This window comes from Anolis carolinensis, unplaced genomic scaffold, assembly GCF_035594765.1.
Source record: "Anolis carolinensis isolate JA03-04 unplaced genomic scaffold, rAnoCar3.1.pri scaffold_7, whole genome shotgun sequence".
Lineage (NCBI taxonomy): Eukaryota > Metazoa > Chordata > Lepidosauria > Squamata > Dactyloidae > Anolis > Anolis carolinensis.
This window is the reverse complement of record NW_026943818.1, coordinates 33,730,992-33,753,107: the sequence shown is the minus strand read 5'-3', so window position 1 is coordinate 33,753,107 and position 22,116 is coordinate 33,730,992. Positions and strand designations below refer to the sequence as shown.

General features: G+C 44.2%; 1 protein-coding gene across 2 annotated transcripts in view; it reads left to right on the top strand.

The window, feature by feature from the left end:
- hcn2 (hyperpolarization activated cyclic nucleotide gated potassium and sodium channel 2) overlaps positions 1–22,116 on the top strand; it is a 162,090-nt gene that overhangs the window by 34,654 nt on the left and 105,320 nt on the right. For both annotated transcript variants that reach the window (XR_010000126.1, XM_062959555.1), the window contains exon 2: positions 10,105–10,528. Coding sequence is in view for 1 of the 2 variants with exons in the window: in XM_062959555.1 (XP_062815625.1) it covers positions 10,105–10,528 (424 nt within the window). In the remaining variant the exon portion in view is untranslated. The remainder of the gene's footprint in view (positions 1–10,104; positions 10,529–22,116) is intronic.

The window sequence follows — 22,116 nt, the reverse complement described above, 5'->3', positions numbered from 1 at the left end:
ATATCTATCTATCTAACGGCGCTCCATGCAGTCATGCCGGCCACATGACCTTGGAGGTGTCTACGGACAACGCCAGCTCTTCAGCTTAGAAATGGAGATGAGCACCAAACCCCAGAGTCAGTCACGACTGGACTTAACCTCAAGGGAAAACCTTTACCTTATCTTCAGTCAGAAAAACCTGAAAAAAATAAAGTCAAAATTACAGAGGACGGGGAAGGGCCGTTCTCCCCCTAGCTGCCAGTCAGAAAGGTAGGCCCCACCCCCTTTAGGCCTTGCTCAATTAGCATCCTAGTAACCCCCTCAGCCACAATGGCTGAGGGTTCACTTAGGCTTTTCCACACTATAGATTATCTGATTTGAACTGGATTATATGGCAGTGTAGACTCAAGGCCCTTCCGCACAGCTATATAACCCAGAATGCCAAGGAAGATAATCCACAGTATCTGCTTTGAACTGGATTATCTTGAATCCACACTGCCATACAATCCAGTTCAGTGGGGATTTTATATAGTTGTGTAGAGGGGCCTCACATAATCCAGTTCTAAGCAGATACTACAAGATTATAAATATAATATACTAGCTGTGCCCAGCCATGCGTTGCTGTGGTGTTGTCTGGTGGTGTTGGTGAGAACTTGTTGAGGCTGGATGGCCATCTGTCAGGAGTGCTTGGATTGTGTCATCCTGCATGGTAGAAGGAAGTTGATCTGGATGATCACTCCAAACCTTAGGATTGTATGATGTGTTGTTATTATTATTATAGTATTAGTATTGAGAGGCTGGGTGGCCATCAGTTGGGAGTGCTTGCATTGTGTCCTGCATGGCAGAATTGGGTTGGACTGTATGGCCTTTAGGGGTGTCTCCTGACTGTCTGATGCTATGATTTGATGTGTATTATTATTGTGCAGATATTGGATGGGCATCTGTCAGGAGTGGTTGGATTGTGTCCTCCTGCATGGTAGAAGGAAGTTGAACTGGATGACCCTTAGTGGTATCTGCTAACCTTAGGATTGTATTATTATTATTATTATTATTATTATTATTATTATTATTATTATTGAGAGGCTGGGTGGGCTGAGTAGGTTGCTAGGAGACCAAGTGGGCGGAGCTTAGCCTTCTAACTGGCAGCAAGTGGATAAAAAACAATTATTCCTCTCCCTCTAATTAGGACTTTATTTTTCTTTTCTTTTTGTTATATCAACCTAGAGGCATGGATGATGGGTTGTGTTGTCAAATTTCGAGGTTGGGGGGCCTGTAGTTTTGTCGGTCGCCGTGATGCCATCACTCTTTTATATATATAGATAATTTTAAGGGTCTCCTTCTAATCTGACCCAATAGCAACATGAAACTGGATCTTTTATATATATAGATAATTTTAAGGGTCTCCTTCTAATCTGACCCAATAGCAACATGAAACTGGATCTTTTATATATATATAGATAATTTTAAGGGTCTCCTTCTAATCTGACCCAATAGCAACATGAAACTGGATCTTTTATATATATATAGTTAATTTTAAGGGTCTCCTTCTAATCTGACCCAATAGCAACATGAAACTGGATCTTTTATATATATATATAGATAATTTTAAGGGTCTCCTTCTAATCTGACCCAATAGCAACATGAAACTGGATCTTTTATATATATATAGATAATGTTAAGGGTCTCCTTCTAATCTGACCCAATAGCAACATGAAACTGGATCTTTTATATATATAGATAATGTTAAGGGTCTCCTTCTAATCTGACCCAATAGCAACATGAAACTGGATCTTTTATATATATAGATAATTTTAAGGGTCTCCTTCTAATCTGACCCAGTAGCAACATGAAACTGGATCTTTTATATATATAGATAATTTTAAGGGTCTCCTTCTAATCTGACCCAATAGCAACATGAAACTGGATCTTTTATATATATATAGATAATGTTAAGGGTCTCCTTCTAATCTGACCCAATAGCAACATGAAACTGGATCTTTTATATATATATATATATATAGATAATGTTAAGGGTCTCCTTCTAATCTGACCCAATAGCAACATGAAACTGGATCTTTTATATATATATAGATAATGTTAAGGGTCTCCTTCTAATCTGACCCAATAGCAACATGAAACTGGATCTTTTATATATATATAGATAATGTTAAGGGTCTCCTTCTAATCTGACCCAATAGCAACATGAAACTGGATCTTTTATATATATATAGATAATGTTAAGGGTCTCCTTCTAATCTGACCCAATAGCAACATGAAACTGGATCTTTTATATATATATAGATAATTTTAAGGGTCTCCTTCTAATCTGACCCAATAGCAACATGAAACTGGATCTTTTATATATATAGATAATTTTAAGGGTCTCCTTCTAATCTGACCCAATAGCAACATGAAACTGGATCTTTTATATATATAGATAATTTTAAGGGTCTCCTTCTAATCTGACCCAATAGCAACATGAAACTGGATCTTTTATATATATATATAGATAATGTTAAGGGTCTCCTTCTAATCTGACCCAATAGCAACATGAAACTGGATCTTTTATATATATAGAGATAATTTTAAGGGTCTCCTTCTAATCTGACCCAATAGCAACATGAAACTGGATCTTTTATATATATAGAGATAATGTTAAGAGTCTCCTTCTAATCTGACCCAATAGCAACATGAAACTGGATCTTTTATATATATAGAGATAATTTTAAGGGTCTCCTTCTAATCTGACCCAATAGCAACATGAAACTGGATCTTTTATATATATACTAGCTGTGCCCGGCCACGCGTTGCTGTGGCTTAGTCTGGTGGTGTTGGTCAGTCTACATTAGGTTGTATTGATGCTGTGACCTCCACCTTCTTTATACTCACATTAGTAGTAGTATTTGAAGTCTGTTACCTTCTTCAATTTTTGTGTTGATTGATAATTGGTTGAGATCCCTGTTGTCTTTGGTTTGTTGTTAGTTGTAATGTCTGATTCTGCCGAGTGCCGTTTATATTTTTATTGTGGTACAATAGTCCTTTTTTTGTTTTGCCTGTGTAGGTGTTTATTATTATTGTTGTTGTTGTGGTCATGAAGGTTGGATAAGTTAGATGCTACTGTATTGTTTTTTGGAGGCCCAGTGTAGCACTGACTGGCCTCTCAGCCTCAGTGCCTGGCTGTTTCTTGCCTGTGATGGTGTTGATTCTTATTGTTGTTGTTCTTGTCATTGTTATTATTGTAATTGTTTTTTTGGAGGCCAAGTGTGAATGTAGTGATTGGGGAGGTGGATGAGTTGTGTTGTCAAATATTGTATTTGTTATAGTCACAATGCGTTGTTGTGAGTTTTGTGGGTCCGGATTGTGGTTTTGTGGTGTAGTTGTGTTGTTACAACCGGGAGAAAAGGCTTTTGTGTTGTGTTGTCAAGTTTTGTATTTCTGGGGCGTTTAATTGTGTTGTTATAGTCACGATGCACTGTTGTGAGTTTTGTGGGTCCGGATTGTGGTTTTGTGGTGTGGTTGTGTTGTTACAATCGGGAGGGAATGCTTTTATGTTGTGTTGCCAAGTTTCATATTTCTGGGGCATTTAGTTGTGTTGCTATAGTCATGATGCGTTGTTGTGAGTTTTGTGGGTCCGGATTGTGGTTTTGTGTTGTGGTTGTGTTGTTACAACTGGGAGGCAAGGGTTTTGCATTGTTTTGCCAAGTTTTGTGTTTCTGGGGCGTTTAGTTGTGTTGTTATAGTCACGATGCATTGTTGTGAGTTTTGTGGGTCCGGATTGTGGTTTTGTGTTGTGGTTGTGTTGTTACAACCGGGAGAAAAGGCTTTTGTGTTGTGTTGTCAAGTTTTGTATTTCTGGGGATGTTTAGTTGTGTGCCAAGTTTCGTATTTCTGGGGCGTTTAGTTGTGTTGTTATAGTCACGATGCGTTGTTGTGAGTTTTATGGGTCCGGATTGTGGTTTTGTGGTGTGGTTGTGTTGTTACAACCTGGAGGGAAGGCTTTTGCATTGTGTTGCCAAGTTTTATATTTCTGGGGTGTTTAGTTGTGTTGTTATCGCATGATGCGTTGTTGTGAGTTTTGTGGGTCCTGTGTGGTTTTGTGGTGTGGTTGTGTTGTTACAACTGGGAGGCAAGGCTTTTGCATTGTGTTGCCAAGTTTTGTATTTCTGGGGCGTTTAGTTGTGTTGTTATCGCATGATGCGTTGTTGTGAGTTTTGTGGGTCCGGATTGTGGTTTTGTGGTGTGGTTGTGTTGTTGTAACCTGGAGGCAAGCCTTTTGCATTGTGTTGCCAAATTTCGTATTTCTGGGATGTTTAGTTTTGTTGTTATAGTCACTGCGCAAACAACTTTATCATTTTATATATATAGAAGATAGATAATTTTAAGGGTCTCCTTCTAATCTGACCCAATAGCAACATGAAACTGGATCTTTTATATATAGAGATAATTTTAAGGGCCTCCTTCTAATCTGACCCAATAGCAACATGAAACTGGATCTTTTATATATATAGATAATTTTAAGGGTCTCCTTCTAATCTGACCCAATAGCAACATGAAACTGGATCTTTTATATATAGAGATAATTTTAAGGGTCTCCTTCTAATCTGACCCAATAGCAACATGAAACTGGATCTTTTATATATATATAGATAATTTTAAGGGTCTCCTTCTAATCTGACCCAATAGCAACATGAAACTGGATCTTTTATATATATAGATAATTTTAAGGGTCTCCTTCTAATCTGACCCAATAGCAACATGAAACTGGATCTTTTATATATATATAGATAATTTTAAGGGTCTCCTTCTAATCTGACCCAATAGCAACACGAAACTGGATCTTTTATATATATAGATAATTTTAAGGGTCTCCTTCTAATCTGACCCAATAGCAACATGAAACTGGATCTTTTATATATATAGATAATTTTAAGGGTCTCCTTCTAATCTGACCCAATAGCAACATGAAACTGGATCTTTTATATATATAGATAATGTTAAGGGTCTCCTTCTAATCTGACCCAATAGCAACATGAAACTGGATCTTTTATATATATAGAGATAATTTTAAGGGTCTCCTTCTAATCTGACCCAATAGCAACATGAAACTGGATCTTTTATATATATATATAGATAATTTTAAGGGTCTCCTTCTAATCTGACCCAATAGCAACATGAAACTGGATCTTTTATATATATAGATAATTTTAAGGGTCTTCTTATAATCTGACCCAATAGCAACATGAAACTGGATCTTTTATATATAGAGATAATTTTAAGGGTCTCCTTCTAATCTGACCCAATAGCAACATGAAACTGGATCTTTTATATATAGAGATAATTTTAAGGGTCTCCTTCTAATCTGACCCAATAGCAACATGAAACTGGATCTTTTATATATATAGATAATTTTAAGGGTCTCCTTCTAATCTGACCCAATAGCAACATGAAACTGGATCTTTTATATATATATAGATAATTTTAAGGGTCTCCTTCTAATCTGACCCAATAGCAACATGAAACTGGATCTTTTATATATATAGATAATTTTAAGGGTCTCCTTCTAATCTGACCCAATAGCAACATGAAACTGGATCTTTTATATATAGAGATAATTTTAAGGGTCTCCTTCTAATCTGACCCAGTAGCAACATGAAACTGGATCTTTTATATATATAGATAATTTTAAGGGTCTCCTTCTAATCTGACCCAATAGCAACATGAAACTGGATCTTTTATATATATATATAGATAATTTTAAGGGTCTCCTTCTAATCTGACCCAATAGCAACATGAAACTGGATCTTTTATATAGATATAGATAATTTTAAGGGTCTCCTTCTAATCTGACCCAATAGCAACATGAAACTGGATCTTTTATATATATATAGATAATTTTAAGGGTCTCCTTCTAATCTGACCCAATAGCAACATGAAACTGGATTAAGATAGACTATTAAACTAGTCCTTTCTGTACCTCCCATTTCTCTGGGGAAGTTGGAAGGGGACCCAGGAGGTCATCGCTGTGGAGCGGTGACATCATTCACAATCTCCATGGCAACCCAGCCGTTGCAGGCTGTTTCAAACATGGTACCCCCCCCCCCCCCCCCGATTTTTGACCAATTTACTCTCTCCAGGATACCATTAAGGACAGTGTTTCAATTTGGGCGATGCGGAAGGAGAAAAATGACGCCGTTCTGTGCCTACTCGTTCTGACATTGGCAGCTGCGAGTTTTTCCTACCGAGAGAGCGAGCCAGTGAAAAAGGAAGGTGGCGGGAGGGGGAAGAGCGGAAGGAAATGCAAATTTCTTCCTTGCCTCTGGAGACCCAAGGCGGTCCTCTTAAATCATCATTTAGAGCGCATTTGTGTATGCGATTGCTTGAATCATAGACGAATGAATGGTGTGGCCGCGCAGAATCATTGCAAGTATTTGCTATGACCTTGCAGGTGCCCAGAGAAGGTCAGTGTCTGAGAAATTTTGGACATGGAGAAAACCTATGCTGAAATGTTCCATTGGAAATAAGAAGCTGTGGTTGACGTCTCAAATATGCCATGTGTGTGTATACACTCCTTCATGTCACCTGTTGACATAAGGTCACCGGATAGATTTCCTAGGTTTTTCTAAGACAAGGAATCCTGGTTTGGCTAGTCTCTTTCTCTGAAATAGGGTCTCCTTATTCATTTATTCAAACTTTTTAAGTGGAGGGCCGGTTCACGGTCCTTCAGACTGTTGGGGGAGCCGGACTATGAAATGGTCCAAAATTAGGATTTGTTGTTGTGTGTCTTCAGATTTAGGTCAACCTTGAGTCTAAAGTTTAGGACAGAGGCCAGGTCAATGACATTGGAGGGCTGCATCCGGCCCATGGGCCATAGTTTGGGGACCTCTGATCTAGACAATCTCATAAGACCACAGGAAAGCAAAGAGACCTCCAAAAACCATCTAGATGGTCTCATAAGACCCTCAAAGGTCATCTAGACGGTCTCATAGGACCATAGGTAAGGAAAGGGACCTCCAAAAGCCATCTAGATGGTCTCATAAGGCCATAGCTAAGTAAAGATACCTTCAAAGACCATCTAAACGATCTCATAAGACCATAGGAAAGCAAAGAGACCTCCAAAAACCATCTAGATGGTCTCATAAGACCCTCAAAGGTCATCTAGATGGTCTCATAGGACCATAGGTAAGGAAAGGGACCTCCAAAAGCCATCTAGATGGTCTCATAAGGCCATAGCTAAGTAAAGATACCTTCAAAGACCATCTAGACAATCTCATAAGACCATAGGAAAGCAAAGAGACCTCCAAAAACCATCTGGATGGTCTCATAAGACCCTCAAAGGTCATCTAGATGGTCTCATAGGACCATAGGTAAGGAAAGGGACCTCCAAAAGCCATCTAGATGGTCTCATAAGGCCATAGCTAAGTAAAGATACCTTCAAAGACCATCTAGACGATCTCATAAGACCATAGGAAAGCAAAGAGACCTCCAAAAACCATCTGGATGGTCTCATAAGACCATAGGTAAGGAAAGGGACCTCCAAAAGCCATCTAGATGGTCTCATAAGGCCGTAGCTAAGCAAAGAGACCTTCAAAAACCATCTAGATGGTCTCATAAGACCATAGGTAAGGAAAGGGACCGTCAGTGGCCATCTAGATGATCTCATACAGCCATCAGAAGACCATAGGTAAGGAAAGTGACCTCCGAAAGCCATCTAGATGGTCTCATAAGGCCATAGCTAAGCAAAGAGACCTTCAAAGACCATCTAGACAATCTCATAAGACTATAGGTAAGCACAGAGACCTCCAAAGACCAGGTAGACTTAGGTCAACCCTAAGTCTAAAGTTTAGGACAGGGGCCAGGTAAATGACCTTGGAGGGCCGCATCTGGCCCCCGGGCCTTAATTTGGGAACCCCTCATTTAAGGTATCTTTACCCTGCCCAAGGCGCCTTACAACATGTAAATGCACGATCCAAACGTTAAAATATAGACACAGAGGTAAAAAGATATTAAAAGCATATATTCAATAAAATCAATTACTGCCATTATAAGGTCAGCTGCTGTCCCTTGTCAATTTGAGGGTTTAATTGAGACACTTACAGCTCTCTGTCTCAATTCTTCCCTCCGTCGGCAATCTAGCATCTGCTTAGATCAGTGATTCCCAAACTTATTTGGCCTACTGCCCCCTTTCCAGAAAAAATACTACTCCTGGAAAGGGGGTGTGGCTTAGAGGGGTGGGCGTGGCTCCTGCTCCAGAGGGCGGGGCTGAGCCTCTCCCCTAGTCCAAGATGCAGGGCTGCGAGGGAAGGTGGGCGGGGTCACCAATAGGACTAGGATGGGTGGAGTTACGAGCTCTGAGGCAGGGCTGAGCTTCTATCTCTGTCCTGCAGTGCCTGCCAGGACACGGGGTGGGGCTAAAGGAGGGGGCGGGGCCTCTTCCCAAGTGCCTGATGGGGCTGAAACTCTATACCCCGCCCCCATTTTCTAACAAGCGCCTCAGGAGGTATACAGAGGCTCAGCCCTGTCTCATGCTCTTGGGAAGAGGCCCCGCCCCCGTCCCTAGCCCTGTCCTTTAATCCTAAAAGGTATCTCAGGAGAGGTATAGAGGCTCAGCCCTGTCTCGGGTTCTTGGAAGAGGCCCCGCCCCCTTCCCTAGCTCTGCCCTCTGTGTCCCATTTTGCATGTTCATTTTCCAATACTTTTGCAGCTTTGTGATCCCACCAGTTCTTTACTGCTGGGAGGTGGTACTTGAGGCATAGGTTCCAATGAATCATTTGGGCCACGTAGTTGTGCCTCTGTTTGTAGTCTGTCTGTGCAATTTTCTTAACAGCAGCTGAGGAGATGATCCATTGTTTCGTCGGTTTCTTTGCACAGTCTGCATCTGACCCACATCAGCTGATTTTTCGATCTTGGCCTTGATTGCCTTTGTCCTGATGGCTTGCTCCTGGGCTGCAAGGATCAGGCCTTCTGTCTCCTTCTTCAGGGTCCCATTCGTGAGCCAGAGCCAGGTCTTCTCCTTTTCAGCTTTTCCTTCAATTTTGTCAAGGAATTTTCCATGCAATGTTTTGTTGTGCCAGCTGTCGGCTCTAGTTTGTAGTGCGGTTTTCTTGTACTGATTCTGCTCTAGTTTGTAGTGCGGTTTTCTTGTACTGATTCTGCTCTAGTTTGTAGTGCGGTTTTCTTGTACTGATTCTGCTGTAGTTTGTAGTGCGGTTTTCTTGTACTGATTCTGCTCTAGTTTGTAGTGCGGTTTTCTTGTACTGGTTTTTTGTCTGCTGTGCTTTGAGGAGTTTCTGATTTTTGACTTCAATCCAAGCAGGTTCTTCACTTTGCTTTACATATTCTGCCAGGGCATGTTCTTCTTCTTTGACTGCTTGTTTTATTTGTAAGAGTCCTCTGCCCCCTGATCTTCTAGGCAAATATTATTATTATTATTATTATTATTATTATTATTATTATTATTATTATTATTATTATTATATTCAATAAAATCAATTACCATCTCCCCCGTTTCCTTGTCTGCCTGCCTTCCAAGTCCTAACCAGGACTGGCTCTGTTTACCTTTCAAAACCAGAGAGGGTCTGTTGCCTTTAGTATATTATTTTAAAAATGGACAATACTTTTAAGGTAGCAAAACGGCTTTCCTCGTCATCGTTTCCGGCCTGCCTTTTCTCCCAGTAACAGGACTGGCTTGTAAATTCAACCCAATCAGTTTAAACACATAAAACAGAATTTAACCACTGTATTAACAACAATTAAAGTGATTTAAGGGTGCAATTAAAAGGTTTGGAAGTGATTAAAAACATTACAATTAGAACAATACACTCTTTAAAAGCCTTTCTTTTGAAACCTTTGTTTGGTTTTTGAAAGCTTGTTAGAATAAATATATTTTGCTCACTGATGAAGGATACTCAGGAGAAAATTGTTCAGGAAAGTCCTGTCCTGATACAATGGTATCACATGCCATGGGGCTAAAGTTGTGGGTCAGGTTGTCCTGAATACAAGTGGCTTTCTTGCTGCCACTTGTACCGCTTTTGACTCAGTGATGGGTGCAGCAAACACTATGGGTGAGATGAGGATTTGGGTGGTTTCAGTGTCCTTATGAATTTTTTTAATTCCCCCTGGTTGTAGGTTCTACTGGGACTTCACCATGCTGCTCTTCATGGTGGGCAACCTCATCATCATCCCGGTGGGCATCACCTTCTTCAAAGACGAAACGACCGCTCCCTGGATTATCTTCAACGTGATTTCCGACACCTTCTTCCTGACGGACCTGGTCATGAATTTCCGGACGGGCATTGTCATTGAGGATAATACGGACATCATCCTGGACCCCGAGCGGATCAAGAAGAAGTATCTGAAGACCTGGTTTGTGGTGGACTTTGTCTCCTCCATCCCTGTGGATTATATCTTCCTCATTGTGGAGAAGGGCATGGATTCGGAGGTCTACAAGACCGCCCGGGCCTTGCGCATCGTCCGTTTCACCAAGATCCTCAGTCTCCTGCGTTTGCTTCGGCTTTCCCGGCTCATCCGCTACATCCATCAGTGGGAAGAGGTAAGAGAAGGTGGTTGAGACCATGCTGAGGTTCAGCAAGCTCAACTTCTTTTGGGTTGAGATAAGTGGGAGATGGGGAAAGAATTTTTTTTGAGCAAAGTGGTTACTGTATTCTGTAGTGAATTGAGATTAGGCAAAGGTGTAATTCCTTTGGACATCTTTTCCAAAGTACAGCTCGGTTCTGTGTATATATGTGTCCAGACATATGTTCTAATGCAGACTTATTTGGCCTGCCGCCCCCTTTCCAGAAAAAATATGACTCAGTGCCCTCTAGAAAGGGGGCGTGGCTCTTGCTCAAGAGGGCGGGGCTGAGCCTCTCCCCTAGTCCAAGATGTAGGCCTGCGAGGGAAGGTGGGCGGGGCCACCAATGGACTGGGATTGGCGGCGTTACGAAATCTGAGGCAGGGCTGAGCTTCTATCCCTGTCCTGCGGTGCCTGCCAGGACACAGGGGACGGGGCTAGAGGAGCGGGCGGGGCCTCTTCCCAAGTGCCTGACGGGGCTGAACCTCTATATCCGGCCCCCTGGTTTTAACAAGCGCCTCAGGGGAGGTATACAGAGGCTCTTGGGGAGGTGGTACTTGAGGCATAAGTTCCAATGAATCATTTGGGCCACATAGTTGTGCCTCTGTTTGTAGTCTGTCTGTGCAATTTTCTTACAGCAGCTGAGGATATGATCAATGGTTTCGTCGGTTTCCTTGCATTTTGGGTCATCAGCTGATTTTTCAATCTTGGCCTGAATTGCATTTTTTCTGATGGCTTGCTCCTGGGCTGCAAGGATCAGGCCTTCTGTCTCCTTCTTCAGGGTCCCATTCGTGAGCCAGAGCCAGGTCTTCTCCTTATCAGCTTTTCCTTCAATTTTGTTAAGGAACTTTCCATGCAATGTTTTGTTGTGCCAGCTGTCAGCTCTAGTTTGTAGTGCGATTTTCTTGTACTGGTTTTTTGTCTGCTGTGCTTTGAGGAGTTTCTGATTTTTGACTTCAATCAAAGCAGGTTCTTCACTTTGCTTATTATTATTATTATTATTGACACAATGATTATTGACGCCCTGAGTCCCTTGAGGAGATAGGGCAGGATATAAATTTATTATTATTATCATTATAACGACATAGTCTGACACAGCAAACAAGAGAGATATACTGGATTTCGTATCACAAAATCACAAGTCGAACACTTGTTGTTGTTATTATTATTATTATTATTATTATTATTATTATTAATTGTAGAAGGAGGTTGGCCTGGATGGCTTTGGGAGTTTCTTCAAACTCTATGATTTTGTATTCAGCTGTCAGCTCTAGTTTGTAGGAGCCCCCAGATGGCGTAGTGGACTAAGTGACTTGAAGGTTGGGTTACTGACCTGAAAGCTGCCAGGTTCGAATCCCACCTGGGGAGAGTGTGGATGAGCTCCCTCTATCAGCTCCAGCTCCATGCGGGGACATGAGAGAAGCCTCCCACAAGGATGGTAAAAACATCAAAACATCCGGGCGTCCCCTGGGCAACGTCCTTGCAGACGGCCAATTCTCTCACTCCAGAAGCAACTCCGGTTGTTCCTGACACGAAAAAAAAAAAAGCTCTAGTTTGTAGTGCGGTTTTCTTGTACTGTTTTTTTGTCTTGATTTCTATCAAAGCAGGTTCTTCACTTTGGTTTACATATTCTGCCAGGGCATGTTCTTCTTCTTTGACTGCTTGTTTGACTTGTAAGAGTCCTCTGCCACCTGATCTAGGCAGATATAGCCAGTCAACATCACTGCGAGGGTGCAGTGAATGATGAATGGTCATGAGTTTTCCTTTCAGAGAGATACGACATGGGATTGTTGCCCTCGCACCTTCTTTGTGGGCTTCCTGGAGGCACTGGGGTGAGATGGCTCTCCAGACCTCTTTCTCCCTGTTTTGGCTTTGAGTGACAGGGCTCCTCGTGATGACAGATGGGTCCCTTCCGCTTGGGTTGAGAAATGGTGGGAGCAGCACCTGCCAGCCGGCTGCCTGCCTCGCTCTCGCTCTCGCTCTCTCTCTCTTTCTCCAGGCCTCCTCCTTCCTTGCCTGCCAGGCTCTTGACAGCTGGCCGCTTGCGCTGTGTTTTTCTGCAGAGCTAAGGAGCCAGACGTGTTCACAGGGAGTTGTGGTGCCGATGACGTGGTTTGCCCCTCTCTCACTGAACAAGACCTTTCCCTTGAACAATCAGTCCTCTTCGGGAAAAGAGATGTTGGAAGGAGCTACAGATATTCAGGCGATTCCATCCCTCTGGTTTGATAGGAGACTTGGCACCCGTTCCTATCATTCCAGTGGTTCGGACAAACACACTCTGCAATGCAGGACTAAAATGCTTGAAACTTGGAGGTCACCCATCTAGCCACATGAAATCACAACCAACCTTGAAGCTGGTTTTCTACCTAAATTTCAAAATAAAAATAGATACCAATAAAATTACATTCATCGAGGCATCCGTAGGTTAAATAATGCATATATATAGATACATGGATCTATATCTATATAGGATTTGCAACGACCTGCAAACATATGAGGGGAAAATTCATATATAAAATTAATGTATATAGATAGATACAGATATATACTGTATATACTTGAATTTTTCCAGCCCTTTTTTAAGACTGAAAAAGCTCCCCTTGGCTTATACTCAGGTGAGGGTCCTGGTTGGCTTATATTTGGGTCAGCTTATACTCAAGATATATGGTACATTTATTATTTTTCTCTATTATTATTGGTATTATTACATTTATTATTTTTCTCTTTTTGGGTCAGCTTATGCTCAAGATATATGGTACATTTATTATTTTTCTCTATTATTATTGGTATTATTACATTTATTATTTTTCTCTATTTGGGTTAGCTTATGCTCAAGATATATGGTACATTTATTATTTTTCTCTATTATTATTGGTATTATTACATTTATTATTTTTCTCTATTTGGGTCAGCTTATACTCGAGATGTATGGTAAATTTATTATTTTTCTCTATTATTATTGGTATTATTACATTTATTATTTTTCTCTATTTGGGCCAGCTTATACTCGAAATATATGGTACATGTATTATTTTTCTCTATTATTATTGGTATTATTACATTTATTATTTTTTTCTCTATTACTGTAGCTACTATTACATTTATTTTACTCTATTTTTATTATTATTAATACATTTATTATTTCACTCTGATCTTATTATTATTACTACAGTAGAGTCTGACTAATCCAAGCTAAACGGGCCGGCAGAAGCTTGGATAAGCGAATATCTTTGATAATAAGGAGGGATTAAGGAAAAGCCTATTAAACATCAAATTAGGTTATGATTTTACAAATTAAGCACCAAAACATCATGTTTTACAACAAATTTGACAGAAAAAGCAGTTCAATACACAGTAATGTTGTGTTGTAATTACAGTAGAGTCTCACTTATCCAACACTCGCTTATCCAACGTTCTGGATTATCCAACTCATTTTTGTAGTCAATGTTTTCAATACATCGTGATATTTTGGTGCTAAATTCGTAAATACAGTAATTACAACATAACATTACTGCGTATTGAACTACTTTTTCTGTCAAATTTGTTGTATAACATGAAGTTTTGGTGCTTAATTTGTAAAATCATAACCTAATTTGGTGTTTAATAGGCTTTTCCTTAATCCCTCCTTATTATCCAACATATTCATTTATCCAACATTTTGCCAGCCTGTTTATGTTGGATAAGTGAGACTGTACTGTATATTTATAATCTGATATTATCTGCTTAGTACTGGATTATATGAGGCCCTTCTATACAGCTGGATAAAATGCACACTGAAGTGGATTATATGGTAGTGTGGAGTCAAGATAATCCAGTTCAAAGGAGATAATATAAGATTATAAATGAGTTACATAGCTGTGTGGAAGGGCCTTGAGTCTACACTGCCATATAATCCAATTCAAATCAGATAATCTGTATTTTATAGGCAGTGTGGAAGAGGCCTAAGTGAGGCCTAAGTCTGCCTGTCCCCTGGGCTGAGTGGGTTGCTAGGAGACCAAGTGGGCGGAGCTTAGCCTTCTAATTGGCAGCAACTGGATAAAACAATTATTCCTCTCCCTCTAATTAGGACTTTATTTTTCTTTTCTTTTTGTTGTATGAACGTAGAGGCATGGATGAGGAGTTGTGCTGCCAAGTTTAGTGTTTCTGGGATGTGTAGTTTTGTTGTTTTGTCCTAGGCTGAAATGTCATTGCCCTTTTATATATATACTAGCTGTGCCCGGCCACGCGTTGCTGTGGCATTAGTGAGAAATTGTTGAGGTAGTGGTGGTATTGAATGTCTGTTGTATGGTTGTCTTTATGTTTAGTATGCACACTGAAGTGTATTATATGGCAGCGTGGACTCAAGATAATCCAGTTCAAAGCAGATAATATAAGATTCTAAATGGGTAATATAGCTGTATGGAAGGGCCTTGAGTCTACACTGCCATATAATCCAGTTAAAATCTGATAATCTGTGGAAGAGGCCTAAGTGAGGCCTAACTGTGCCTGTCCCCTGGGCTAAGTAGGTTGCTAGGAGACCAAGTGGGCGGAGCTTAGCCTTCAAACTGGCAGCAATTGGATAAAAACTATTATTCCTCTCCCTGTAATTAGGACTTTATTTTTCTTTTCTTTTTGTTGTGTCAACCTAGAGCCGTGAATGATGGGTTGTGTTGTCAAATTTCGAGGTTGGGGGGCCTGTAGTTTTGTTGTTTTGTCCGCTGCCCTGATGCCATCACTCTTTTATATATAGAGATATAACCAAGATGAACATAGATATATTTTCCTTGCCTTTGCCCTAGAGATTCCTACCACCAATCTCTCCATTACCCTTTTTATTATAGTCAATTTATTATTACTAATTTCTATATTAAAGCATTTCACCAAATGTGCCCTATTTGCTTTATAGATGTGATTGCAGTGAACATGTACAGTTAAAACAATGACTCTCGCAAACATGAGGAAAGCAGCTCAAAAGCCCCCGAGCTAGTAAAACAGATGGAGTCAGCTGGATGAAATGCCTTGGCAAGGAAAAGGGTTTGGAACTGGAGGCAAAACAATTGTGGTGGAAGCAGCAACCTCGTTTTTCTGAGCGGGGGTTATTCCACTATTGGGATGCTACAACTAGGTGTTTGGAGACATTGATCCTCCTGAAAGGCAGGAATCTGTTGTACCTACTGTTTGTAAATGGTGTAAACTTACATGAGTAATTTTGCAGTGGCTCCGAAAGTGGTCCTAAATCTATCTGCTCATATGTAATGTCCATATAGTTCACTAGCTGTCCCCGGCCACGCGTTGCTGTGGCGTTGTCTGGTGGTGTCTGTATTTTATAGGCAGTGTGGAAGAGGCCTAAGTGAGGCCTAACTTTGCCTGTCCCCTGGGCTGAGTGGGTTGCTAGGAGACCAAGTGGGCAGAGCTTAGCCTTCCAACTGGCAGCAATTGGATAAAAACTATTATTCCTCTCCCTCTAATTAGGACTTTATTTTTCTTTTCTTTTTGTTGTATCAACCTAGAGGCGTGGATGAGGGGTCGTGCTGTCAATTTTCAAGATTGTGGGGTGTTTAGTTTTGTTGTTTTGTCGGTCGCCAGGATTCCATCACTCTTTTATATATATAGATTGTATACTCACTCATACAAGTATGGGTAGATTCGGACTTGCTTATGGCTTGTTCTCTATTTTGGAATCATGATTGTTTTCTGAGTGATTTGCCCAAGGTCTCCAGTGGGTTTTCATGGCTGAACCTGGTCACCAGAGTTGTATAACACTGAAACCACCAGCACACTGGCTCCTTGCTTCCTGGAATAATAATAATAATTATTAATTATTATTATTATTATTTTATTATGACACAGCAAACAAGATAGACATGCTGGATTTCATATCACAAAATCACAAGTCGAACACGTCCCAAGTGTCTAGGACTGTGTGATGTATATTATTATTATTATTATTATTATTATTATTATTATTATTATTATTTTCTTCGTGTACTCTGTGAATGCACACTAATGGAGAGGCTGCGCCTGCGCAGGTCCCAACGGAAACTCTTCCCAAGCTGAAGTTCAAATTTTGGCGGTAGCCACGCCCCTCCGTCCCCGGAGGGCATATAAGGCAGCCCTCGGCGTCTCCTCCCCAGTTCCTTTTTTTCCGCCGCAAGGTTCACTTCGGATTCTCATGTCTACGACTCGCTTCAAGCGCTGCACTCAGTGTGCCGCTAAAATCCCTGATTCCGACGGCCGCGCCAAGTGCCTCTACTGCCTCGGAGAGGCACATGTCGTCGGTACCTGCCGTTTCTGCCTGGCCCTGACGGCTCAGGCTAGAAAAAACAGAGCCGCGAGGCTTAGAGCGGCGCTCTACGAGAAATCGCTCGCTCCTGAACCCGCTCCGTCGACTTCGGGCACGAAGTCGCCGCTTAATCCGGGATCGATGTCGACTTCAGCGGCTAAGGCCCCTTCGGTCTCGTCTAAGGCGTCCAGAGCCTCCAGGTCGTCCAAGGCCGCTAAACCACCGTGCACACTCACCACGGCCACGGTGTCGACACGTTCTGGTCGGGTCGGCCCTTCCTCGACGTCGAGCTCGGTAGCTTCCGTTTCCTCGGCTCGATCCCATCTCGGGGCTCCCCCGTCGACCTCCGCGATGAAGATTGCCTTTAAAAGGGCTCATGAGGAAGCTCGTCGGACCCAATCCGACTCAGCAATGGTCCCTCCCACACCGGGTAAATCCCTGAGGGTTCCATCAAAACAACCACTCGCTAAGAAGAGGGCGACCCAACGCTCTTCCTCTTCTGCCTCCTCCAAGATGGACGTCCTTTCTTCGGCAACTTCTTCTAGAAGGTCCTCTCCGATCGCTCCCGCTCAGCGACCTCGCCAACCTTCTCCTCAGCAACTCTCGGACGGCGAGTTACAGGACTCACCCCACCACTCCACTCAGACAGTGGTTAGGGTGCCATCTCCTCGGCCTGCTGTTTCTCACCGTTCGTCTCGTCAGCAGCTTTTTCCCCCGACCTCGACACCGGAACGGGGCAGACAGACCACTCGCCTGGCTCGAGCGGTCCAGGCTTCGGCCTCCAAAGAAACTCGGCTACAGATAGCTCCTGCTCTTGAGGCTGTGCCGCCACCAGAGACTGTGTTGTCATCTCCCCCCCAGTCCCCTCAAGGGGCTGGGGACGATGAGATAGAGATAGATCGCCCGGATTCTGCTCTCTCGGCCTCGGTGGTATCCTTAGGCCTTGATCTCTCTCCTCCTCATGACGCCTATGAGGTGGATCCTCCTTCGCCTACCGACAACATTCGGGCCTTCTCCGAACAGATGATTAGGATGGCTGATGCCCTGGGTTTAGAAATTAAGCAGACTTCCAAGGCAGTAACTGACCCGGTTTTCAAACGGGTCCAAGCCCAGGCCCCTCCAGCCACGCTGTTGCCGTTTTTGCCTTATCTTCTAGATGTCATCCAGTCTTCGTGGAAGACCCCTTCCTCGATCCCTCCTACCTCGAAGAGAATCGAGTCTTGGTATCGTACGGACGACGACACTTTAGAATGGCTTAAACACCATCCCGACCCAAATTCCATGGTTGTGAAAGCTTCTCAGTCCTCCGGTCGTGAATCCACTACCCCTGCAGACAGAGAGGGCAAGAGGTTCGACGCGGTCGGGAGGAAGCTCTATTCCGGAGCCCTTCTACTTTGTAGAATGGCGAACTATGGGGCCTGTATGGGGGCATACCAGCAGATCCTTTGGGAAAAAGCTCAGCCCTTCTTCGCGAAGCTGTCCGACGAAGATCGGTCGGTCATGTCCACCCTCCAACAAGAGGCCGATTCGTTAGCGCATCATCAAATCCAGATGGCTAAGCATACGGGCGACACGGCCGGCAAGATGATCGCCCACGCCATTGCCATTCGTCGCCACGCCTGGCTGAGATCTTCCGGCTTGTCTTCTTCCTCGAGGCAGGTCATCGAGGACCTCCCCTTCGACGCCATGGGCCTCTTTAACGCTGGCACCGACGATAAGCTCAAAACCAACCATGACTTTAAAGTTCTAGCCACTAAATGCGGCGATCAACCCCAGGCTCACCGCACCAAGTGGTTTCCTCAACGCTTTCGACGCTTCCCGCCTCCTTCTTACCGCCAGCAATCCTTCAGGCGTCCATCGGTATCGAACAACCAAAATCGCCAACAGCCCCGTCGGGCCGCTCAACCTCAAAGACAACGCGGCCGGGTCACCCCCACCGCTGGTCAACCTCTCCGGCGTTCCTGACGCCATCTCTCCTTCCAAAGACTCTTTCTTCGGTACCGATGTCGTTCTCATTCCTCCGCACCTCTCTCCTCCACCAAATCAACCTCATGGTCTCTTTATAGACCGCCTGGCTCCCTTCTTTCACCGGTGGAAATCTATTACTTCAGATGCTTGGGTTCTCAAAATTGTCCAAGAAGGCTATGCCTTAGAATTCGAGGAACTCCCGCCCACGGGTCAGGTCCTTCTCTCCAACCCCTCTCAAGAAATTCTCGCAGAGGTCGACACCCTTCTCGCCAAAGGGGCTATTCGGCCTTCTCCATCGGTACAGGACCCTCAAAGCTTTTTCTCCAGATACTTTACGGTTCCGAAGAGGGGTGGGGGCCTCCGCCCAATTCTGGACTTACGCATGCTCAATGTCTTCATACGTCCAACCAAGTTCAGGATGGTCTCCATCGCCTCCATCCTCCCGATGCTTCACCGCGGAGACTACTTCGTGTCTATAGATCTCCGAGACGCCTATTTCCACGTGGCGATTCGAGAAAACCACAGGCGCTTCCTTTCTTTCAAGGTCCTCGACCAAACCTACCAGTTCACCGTTTTACCCTTTGGCCTCGTTACGGCCCCAAGGGTCTTTACCAAAGTCGTCGCTGTCGTGGCTGCCCACCTCCGGCTCCAGGGGATCACAGTTTTTCCCTATCTAGACGACTGGCTTCTCGTCGAATCCGACCCTGTCCTACTTCGTCGTCACGTCGACTACACCCTCTCTCTTCTAGAATCTCTCGGTCTCCAGCTAAACCACGACAAATCTCACCTCAACCCGTCGAACAAAATCCGCTTCATCGGTGCCCTGTTCGACTCAATCGCTCAGACTGTCTCTCTCCCGCTCGACAGGTTTCTAGCTCTCCGTCAACAAATCATCTTCTGCGAGACCCACCGGAGGGTTCGGGCTCGATCCATCCAAATACTACTGGGCCACATGGCCTCCACAGTCCTCACGACCCCGTTCGCCAGGCTCCGTCTCCGGTCCCTGCAGAGGTGGTTCATAGACGTTTTCAAACCATTTCGCCACCCCAACTCGAGGTTTCTCTCGGTCCCGACTCATGTTCGTCAGTCGCTTCTCTGGTGGAAGTCCCTCTCCAACGTCTGCAGGGGTCTTCCGTTCCACTCGGTTCCTCCCTCGATCACCATAACCACAGACTCATCCAATTTCGGCTGGGGAGCCCACATGAAGGGTCTCACTGTTCGAGGCCTCTGGTCTCCCTCCGAGAAGGCCAATCACATAAACTTTCTCGAACTCCTTGCTATCTTCAAGGCTCTGAAAGCCTTCTCCCGCCTGATCTCCCAAAGATCTATCCTCGTACAGTCAGACAACACAGTAGCAGTATTCTACATCAACAAACAGGGCGGCACGGGTTCAAGGAAGCTGATGCTTCTCTCCTCCCAGCTGTGGCATTGGTGCATAGCCCGCAACATCCAAATCTCGGCGATTCACCTTCCCGGGATCCAGAACAACTTGGCAGACGCCCTGAGCAGAATGACGACTTCCTCCCACGAGTGGATGCTCGACCCCGAGACTCTTCTTTCTCTCTTTCTCAAATGGGGTTTCCCCACTCTAGACCTTTTCGCTTCTCCCCAGAACGCTCAGCTGCCTCGGTACGGGGCAAGACTTCCCCCGTCCTCCTCTCCAGGTTGCCTGGGAGACGCCTTCCTTCTGGACTGGTCGGCGGAACCGATCTATCTCTTTCCGCCCTTTCCTCTGATACCGAAGGTCCTGCAAAAACTCCGGTCGGTACCGATGTCGGCGATCCTGATAGCTCCAGCCTGGCCTCGTCAGCCTTGGTTCCCGGCTCTTCTTCATCTTTCCAAGGCGACCTTCTTCACTCTGCCTCTTCTACCACACCTCTTATCCAGGGAGAACGGCCAGATCCTACATCCAGATCTCCCCTCTCTACATCTCACTGCTTGGAGGATTCTCGCTTGACCTCCCTCCCGCAGAACCTACAAGAGGTCCTCCGCGCAGCTCACAAGCCGGCTACAACCAGGGCCTACACTTACAAAGTCTCTCGCTTTCGTTCCTTTCTTCGCTCCCGAGGAATCACTGCTTTCCCAACCTCGGTACCGATCGTGCTGGACTTCCTTATGTCTCTAGCAGAACAAAAACTCTCTCTTGCTTCTATGAAATCTTACCTGGCCGCTCTATCCTGGTGCTTTCAACAACATGGTAGGCCATCATTGTTCTCCGATCACCTTGTCAAGACCTTCTTGAAAGGATATAACAACATCTGCCCACCGGCCCAACCTCCTACTCCAGGGTGGAACCTCGAGCTTGTGCTTTCCCAGCTCACTGCCTCTCCTTTCGAACCATTGGCTTCGACCGACCTACGTCTCCTTTCTTGGAAAGTTGCCTTCTTGGTGGCCATAACCTCAGCGCGCAGACCCTCGGAGCTGGCAGCCCTTCGGGTTGATGAACCTTACCTCCGTTTTCATCACGACCGCGCCGTTCTCCGTCCGGACATCACCTTCCTACCCAAGGTGGTCTCGGCCTTCCACCTTAACCAGGACATTGTCCTTCCCGCCTTCTTCCCGGTCCCCTCGTCTCCCCTTGAGCGGAGACTGCACCTCCTTGATGTGCGTAGAGCACTTCTTTTCTATCGGGACCGTACTAAAGACATTCGAAAGACCCCAAAACTTTTTGTGGCCCATGCTCCGGATAAACTGGGCAATCCCATTTCTTCACAGAGACTGTCCCATTGGATTGCCCAGGCCATTGAACTGGCCTATGAACTAGCCAAACGACCTCCTCCCCCGTCGGTTCGCCCGCGTTCGACGAGAGGTCTCTCCACGTCGACTGCCTTTCTAAGGGGCATCCCCCTGGACTCCATTTGCAGGGCAGCAATCTGGTCCAACCCCCTTACATTTGTGTCTCACTATAGGGTAGACCAAAGGACTTTGAAGGACTCAGCCTTTGCTAGGGCAGTTTTATCTTCATGCTTGTCCTAAACCTTCTGCTCTTATGACTTCTCTGTGGGTGCCTTTTTCCTCTCATGCGACCCTCTTTATTGTTTCTCCTGTTTGGTACATGTTTGCACTACTCTCTGACAATTTGTGCCTTATTTGCTACTGCCTTCCCCCTTGGGGAATGATGTTTCCTGTCTACACATGTGCTCTTTAAAGAGTTATATCATGCCTTACGGGACTGTTCTCGGTGTTTGGCGTGGGTTGATGCAATACCTTAATGGGTCCTCGGACCATGTTTTTTCATGTTTTTTCATGTTTAATAAACATATGTTTGGACAGTTTCTCGTTGTCAGGGTTTGCTTAGCCCACCTCCGAGACTTAAGCTTGCTAGTCTCCATTAGTG